Raw genomic sequence first — 8,037 nt, forward strand, 5'->3', positions numbered from 1 at the left:
CGTTGTTTATTTACATAGTTGTACTTGCGAGGGATGAGCTACGGTTCTTGGACCCCGCCTCTCAAACCTTAATCGATTGGTGTTAGGTGCCAGAGGTATTGGGCTCTGTCCACTGATTTATTTATAAAGATTAAGCCATCCCAGAGATGGCACGGGCATGAATAGCCCGTATATGGGCTTTGTCGTTGTTGTTGAAGATTAAGTCACGCCAAGAGGTGGCACGGGCATGAATAGCCCGTAAGTGGTAGATTGTTTTTTTTTAGTAAATGTATACTGTGGGCTGAGGTCGCATTTAATCGTCAGGCTCCTATCGCGGGGGAGGATACTGCTTGACAGTATTTATGAGGGTGTCCAGCTGCTGGACATCTCTTTTGACCACAAAAGTGGCAGTGTTGATGGCTTCAGGGTGGTTACTGCAAGATTCAGGGACCCTTAAAGCTCTTCTAAGGTCGTTGGTTGCTTCACATTCCAGGAGATAGTGAAGTAGTGACTTTTCTGTGATTGTTTGGCAGAAGATGCATTCCCTCTGTCTTGGTTCACCAATCTCCCAGTTGCATCTGTAACCTAGACGTTGTCAATATAACCGAACTGCTATTTCCCTGTGGATTCCTGTTGGGATATCTAGCCGTTCTAACTTGGTGGTCAGAAGATACCATATTGCAGAGGGCGAACCTTCTGCTACTCTCTAGTGTAGATAGGCTTTGTTGAGGTGTGAGAGTGTTTTGGGGATGGTATTTTTTATGTACTCTAGGCTGGTGCCAATTTAGCAGTTTCATCGGCTTTCTCGTGTAATGGGATTTCAACATGGGATGGGATCTAGTTTAGGGTTACACTGAGTCTTTTACCTTTAGCTACTGCTACCAGATACTGAATGGTGGCAATTATTTCCACGTTGTGGAAATAATTAAAAAAAAGTGGAAAGATCCACTTTTTTTCCTAATATTTGCAGTGCAGCTTTTGAGTCTGTGTGTATGATTGTTTTTTGGAGTGTTTCGTGCAATCACATATGCGAATGCCTGTTGTATGGCAAACAGCTCAGTTTGGGTTGATTATACTGGTCCTCCCAGTCTCCAATATGCCCGTACGCTGGTCGTGCAAAGAGCAGCGCCAGCACTCTCATATTCTGTGTCAACTGATCCGTCTGTGAAGTTGTGGGTGGTTCCTGCTACTGCAATGCTGCTCATTTCCTTTTCTATGATGCGCCTTAGGATTGTTGGATCATAGGCAGCCTTTTTCATCGGAAGACTTTCTATTACTATTTTGAAGGTAGGCTCCTCCCACGGTGGGGGAACAAGTGTAGTTTGGGTGTTATTGATCACCCCCTCTATCAAGAATCATACTTTTTAATTGTAATCTGTTGGGCTGCAAGAGCGGGATATGTCCTAAAGAGTTTCAGCTGTTTTGACCAAGTCCAACCACCAAGGCCTGTCGTACTGGGACTGGATCAGGGGGAAGCAATTATCTTGCTGATAATTGTTAAAAAGTAGATAATTGTAAAAAAGTATGATAAAAAGTAGATATTCTTTGATATATTTTTTCTTGTAGAGAGGGCAAACCCTTTTCCAGTCTTAGAGTTTCAAGCCTGGTCCACATAGGGGCTCCCAGGGCAGCTCTCATAGCATTGTTTTGGGCAACTTCAAGTTTTTTCCACTGTTGGTGTGATAGACTTGTGAGTGCAGGTGCGGCATAGTCGATCACTGATCTCACTGCCTCTACATAATATGTGAGAAGGATTTGCAGATTGGCTCCTCCAGAGAGGGAGGCTAAAGACCTGAGGATTGCCGTCCGGGCCACAGTTCTCTCTCTCAAGTGATGTTGACCAGACCAACCCACTAGAAGGTGAAGGGACGACGACGTTTCGGTCCGTCCTGGACCATTCTCAAGTCGATTGTCTCAAGTGACCTCAACATTAAAATATATGTGTGTGTGTGTGTCCAGGATTATTCCTCGATATCGATAAGTGTCCATTCAGTTGGTTGACCCTGTACTGTGAGTTGGATGTTGGGCTTCACTATTTGTATGTGTATGGCTTTTGTCTCTGTGTGGTTGAGTCTGAACCCAATCAGCTTTCCCTCTTCACTGATGTTATCGCTCTTGTTATTGCTTCTCTTACATGTGTGAATTTACACGTGTGAAGTTACATGTGGGATTTAACACTCTGACGTATTTAACATGAAAGAGAAAAACTGTTGACCAGACCGGTCATCGTGTGAACCGGACCTGGTCGGTATGACAGGCAGGCCGACCAGTCGCACCTGGTCGGTATGACAGGCAGGCCGACCAGTCGCACTCAGCAGGACAATCTGTATTCTATTATATTTGCTGTATATATATCATAAATTATAATGACTCTCCTGAGATTAATACCTCTTGACTAATGATTCAAAACTTTAAATTAGCTAATCAGTCGGACTAAGCATAGGAAGAGCGCCGTGAAGGTTGAGGGTTGAGAGGATTGTGAGGGGGTTCAAGTTCCAGTTCACGTATGTTTATTGAGACAAGAAAGAAATACATCTCAAAGGGATAGAGTAGCTTAGGCTATTTCTACCCTCCCCCCCCCCCCCCAACTTCGTGAGGGTCGTGAAATACTCTACTGAGTCATGGAGACAAATGTTATAGAAGACTGCCTTAAGCCACACCAACAACCTTATTGATCAAATGGTTTCTACGGCTTTACCGTGCTTCATACTTATGTCAGAATATGCGCTCTTCAAACTGGAGAAGTTTAGATTTAGGAAAGACCTGGGTAAATACTGGTTCGGTAACAGGGTTGTTGATTTGAGGAATTAATTACCGCGTAGCATAATAGAAGAATGATCACTTGACTGTTTCAAGCGTAGGCTAGACATTTATATGAATGAGATTGAGTGGATTTAAATAGGAGCTGCCTCGTATGGACCAATAGGCCTTCTGCAGTTACATGCATTCTTATGTTCACGGAACTGTACAAGTGGTGAAGCTGTGCCCGGAGCAGCTGTCCCGGAGCAGCTATGGCCGGAGCAGCTGTGCCCGGAGCAGCTATGGCCGGAGCAGCTGTGCCCGGAGCAGCTGTGCCCGGAGCAGCTGTGCCCGGAGCAGCTGTGCCCGGAGCAGCTGTGGCCGGAGCAGCTGTGCCCGGAGCAGCTGTGCCCGGAGCAGCTGTGCCCGGAGCAGCTGTGCCCGGAGCAGCTGTGCCCTGGGGATACCTTGTGCTACAGAGATTCATAAGTTCTAGATAATTCTCAATTCATTCTAGGATCCTGGCCAGCATCACCCCTCAAAGGAGCTTCTTTTAAGTACTCTCGTCCTCGCCGCTTCCTTCTTCCAGTTCTTATCATACGTCTTGTATCTTCCTCTTTCTCTCCATCACCTCACAGTACCTCGTGAGGGAGGGGGGGGGGGGGAGGTGCAGGACCGCCTCCCTCAGACTCCCTCACAACTATGTGGAGGATCAATAATTAATATGAACGTCACTTTCCCCCTCGTAGGTCCCCTCCTTCCCCCTCACTCGTCCCCTACCCCCCCCTCCCTCAAACGTTCCCTTCTCCTCACCCCTTCCCCCTCACAGCTCTCTTTCCTTCCTCTCAAAGATCCCCTTCCTCACGGTTTCCCTTCCTCACCCCTCACATATCCCTTCCATCTCTCTCCCGCTCAGGTATACCCTTCCTCTCTCTCTCTCTCCCTCACACATCCCCCATTCACCCCCCCCCCCCTCAGGTTTGCCTTCCCCCTCCCCCCCCTCACAAGTCCCCATCTCCCCCTACCTGAGGAAGTTGATAATAAAGGCGCCAGCCAGTCGTGACCGATTTCATTAAGTGTCAATTACTTCCGTCATCGTGGAGATTACAACCCCTGCTGCTGCTGCTGGCGGGGACCGTGAAGGAGGCGCTGCTGGAGATGGGAGGGAGCTCCTTCTAGGGCTGCCCACCTCCTCCCTTGTTGAAGGGCTGCCTACCGCCTCCCTTCTTGGGGGTGTCCGCCTCCACCCATCATGGGAGGTGCCCCTTGTTGAAGGGGTGCCTATCTCCACCCATTTTGGAGGTGCATAACTCTACCCTAAGGTACCGCCTCCATCCTGGTTGGGAGGTTCCTGTGTTCACCTTTTCTGAAGGTGAACACATGAACCTCCCAACGCCTCTTTCCAAAGATGATCTGGACGCATGATAAAGTATCTTAAGTTGTTGCTATCATCACGTGATCAATCCATGTATGAAAACTGCAGGGATATTGGAGTCACGTTTATAGAACAAATAACACTGGCTCCGGAGACGTCGAGTGTGAGGAAGAGAACAGACGTTATACACAACGTAATCTCAACGTTTTGTACGTCGTAGCGTCGTACAAACGCTGTGTGTCTCTGCTGATGTGGATAATATTACGAGGCGAGTGGCAGCGACGTACTGAAGGAAATAAAAAATTTTAAAGGATCGAACCGAACCTAACGACCACGCATAGAAAACGTGAATGTTTGAGGAACTGTGTTTTATAGTGCATCTTCATTTCTTCGTTCGGGATTCTGATGTCAACGTACAGTGTACTGTGTGGGAGGACGGGTTAGGGTGATCCCGTCCTGGAGGTGACAAGTTTCGGTCGGGTAGTGACGTGTGGCGACGTGTACCAGAGGAGGCAGGTCGGGCGGTGACGTGTAGCGTCGTACGCCTCACCTACCTAAACATCTGCTCAACATTACCGTTCGAGGGGTTGGCCGTGAATCCCATTGTTTCGTCCCCAACCATCTCTACATTTTCCTCCGCTCACATATATATATATATACACATATACACATGTACATATCCTGTCTTCATAAACTCTCAGTAACTGCACTTCTGGTTTCCATTTATTGACAGTCGTGGGAGCCCCTGAGAAATTTAGCCTCAATTCTTATCCATTCCAGCCTGATATATTCTGGCTGTGGATCACAGTGATTGTTACTGATGCACACACGCACACACGCACACACGTACGCACACTCGCACACACGCACGCATCCTTCCTTCCTACCCGCACCCCCTATTCACTCAAATGCTAACATTCCCCTTGACCCTCACACACACCCATACTAGCATCCCTCCTCCCCACACACACACACACACACACACACACACACACACACACACACACACACACACACATGCTAGCATCCCTCCTTCCTCCTCCCCTTCCCCCACACACAGGGGCCGGTGGTTGACTGGACAGCACGCTATACGCGTGATCCTGTGGTCTCGGGTTCGATTCCCGGCGCCGGCGAGAAACAATGGGCAGAGTTTCTTTCATCCTGATGACCTGTTACCTACCAGTAAATAGGTACATGGGAGTTAGTCAGCTGTCACCGGCTGCTTCGTGGTGTGTGTGTGGGTGTGGTGTGGGGGGGAAAAATAGTAGTTAGTAAACAGTTGATTGACAGTTGAGAGGCGGGCCGAAAGAGCAGAACTCAACCCCCGCAAGCACAACTAGGTGAATACAACTAGGTGAATACACACACCCATGCTAGCATCCCTCCCCCCCCCCCCCCCCCCTGTGTCGGAAAACCCGACACCATTTAATAATATTAAATACAATAGGCAGATCATATTGTAGCTGTTGTATACACAAGTTAACCCATAGAAAATGTAGATTGTAGTTGAATTTTCCATCAATAGAAAATGGGAGATCATTGCCTTATAGTGCTATAAATTCGCCAGCTATTCTGTGGGGAATTATTTTTAAATACAGTAGTTTTTGGACTTATTACATCATAAAAACACCTCATTTGAATTAACTTAATTATCAGTATCAAAATAGAGTAAATGTGACCCTTCTATCACTTATTGACATCTGGACAAGGAGAGCCAAGGCGTCAGTGGTGAGGGAGGTCAGCCATTGTTGAAAAGACCAGAGTCGTTGGAGCAAATTCAGCTCCTATAATTCTCTTGGACGAAGTGTTAAGAGATCAAATTAGTTCTTCTACCATCATCAACACGCTGTCAACAACCACAAAGGAAGTGTCTTTCCGAAATCTTATCTAAGTCATTATTGGCCAGTAATGTTATGTAGATAGGATTATTTCCGGTTAGAACACGAACAAACGACTCAACCCAGGTAATTAAGCCTTAGTCCTTATCTAATAATATATAAATGTTTCATCTATTATAGCTGTCATATATTAGGATTCCAGCTTTACAGCTAGTGCCCTTTGACAGGAACAAGAAGATGAAGCAAGAATTAATCTTGGTACATCAGTTACTTGGATGTTGGAAGTCAGCCTCACACGAGGATTATTTAGTGTCTACATCCTAGTTATACCTGGTGGAATAGGCCTACCATACAATAAGATAAGGAACCTCAATTTATTTACTAATATATGTAGTTTAATACTGTACTTTGATTGGCCACATATATATAAATTTAATATAACCCCCCCTAATGTGTAAGGATCGATTTGTGAAAATATTGCAGAAATACAGTCCGCTAAACATCATACAAATTGCTATGGAAATATATAAATTAATGTAAATATAAATTCTATATAAATTCATATAAATTAAATAAATTTAAATCTCACAGGTCAGTTCCCACACCCCGCACACACACACACACATATACCCATGCTAGCATCCTTCCTCCCCCCCCCCCCCCACCCACCCACACAAACACACACACCACACCCATACTAGCATCCATTCTCCCTTCACACACACACACACACACACACACACACACACACACACACACACACACACACACACACACCCATGCTAGCATCCCTCTCTCCCCCCCCCCCACACACACACACCCATGCTGGTGGTGTAATGAGTAAGAGTTATCATGAGATATGGGAAGGGGAGAGCCCTCAGCCTGCTGGGAGGAGCCAGAAGTCGTCTCCTTCTGTATCCACCTGTGTCATAATAAAAAAAAAGAGAGTGAGCAAAGTATGAGCCACATTAGCAAGTGTGTGTCCTCACTGTCAGAGTACTCAACAAACGGAGGTAAAGTGGCTATGACAACAGCCCGTCCTTTTTAAGGTTTACCAGCGTCGAGAAACAGCCGTACTAAAGTGCCCTCTCCTAACCTACCAGAGGACCCTAAACAGAAAACGGGACAGTATGTCAATTTCGTGAGCCGCTACCATTTTCCAGTGCGAAAACGTTTGGCTTTAGGTAGAGTATACGTCAAAATGCGAAGTTCTGTTGTACACTAGTCAGTTTAGGATTTTGAAGCGAGCCGAGAATATTGATTCAATGTTCAGAGCAAAGAACAGCTGAGGATGGTGTTAGGGGGCAGCTGAGGATGGTGTTAGGGGGCAGCTGAGGATGGTGTTAGGGGGCAGCTGAGGATGGTGTTAGGGGGCAGCTGAGGATGGTGTTAGGGGGCAGCTGAGGATGGTGTTAGGGGGCAGCTGAGGATGGTGTTAGGGGGCAGCTGAGGATGGTGTTAGGGGGCAGCTGAGGATGGTGTTAGGGGGCAGCTGAGGATGGTGTTAGGGGGCAGCTGAGGATGGTGTTAGGGGGCAGCTGAGGATGGTGTTAGGGGGCAGCTGAGGATGGTGTTAGGGGGCAGCTGAGGATGGTGTTAGGGGGCAGCTGAGGATGGTGTTAGGGGGCAGCTGAGGATGGTGTTAGGGGGCAGCTGAGGATGGTGTTAGGGGGCAGCTGAGGATGGTGTTAGGGGGCAGCTGAGGATGGTGTTAGGGGGAAGCTGAGGATGGTGTTAGGGGGCAGCTGAGGATGGTGGCAAGAGACAACTGTGGATAGTAGCAGGAGACAGCTGAGGATAGCAGCAGGAGACACAGGCCAAAAATCCAGGATGTTCAACTTGCATAAGTTGATACAGTTAAGACATTGACTCAGGCGAGCGAGAGTTAGCGAAGGGTGGAGGGCCAGGAAGTAGATGTTTGGGTGTCAGGAAGTAGATGTTTGGGTGCCAGGAAGTAGATGTTTGGGTGCTAGGAAGTAGATGTTTGGGTGCCAGGAAGTAGATGTTTGGGTGCCAGGAAGTAGATGTTTGGGTGCTAGGAAGTAGATGTTGAGGGCCAGGAAGTAGATGTTTGGGTGCCAGGAAGTAGATGTGCTGCTAGATAGG

General features: G+C 47.3%; 1 protein-coding gene across 1 annotated transcript in view; it reads left to right on the forward strand.

The window, feature by feature from the left end:
* LOC123754620 (putative surface-exposed virulence protein BigA) overlaps window positions 1-3,207 on the forward strand; it is a 55,206-nt gene extending 51,999 nt beyond the window's left edge. Inside the window, exons 4-5 of the mRNA XM_069326831.1 lie at window positions 2,620-2,746; window positions 2,882-3,207. Of these exons, the coding sequence (XP_069182932.1) occupies window positions 2,620-2,746; window positions 2,882-3,207 (453 nt within the window). The remainder of the gene's footprint in view (window positions 1-2,619; window positions 2,747-2,881) is intronic.
* Window positions 3,208-8,037: the final 4,830 nt, after the last annotated feature.

Source organism: Procambarus clarkii, chromosome 18 (assembly GCF_040958095.1).
Source record: "Procambarus clarkii isolate CNS0578487 chromosome 18, FALCON_Pclarkii_2.0, whole genome shotgun sequence".
Lineage (NCBI taxonomy): Eukaryota > Metazoa > Arthropoda > Malacostraca > Decapoda > Cambaridae > Procambarus > Procambarus clarkii.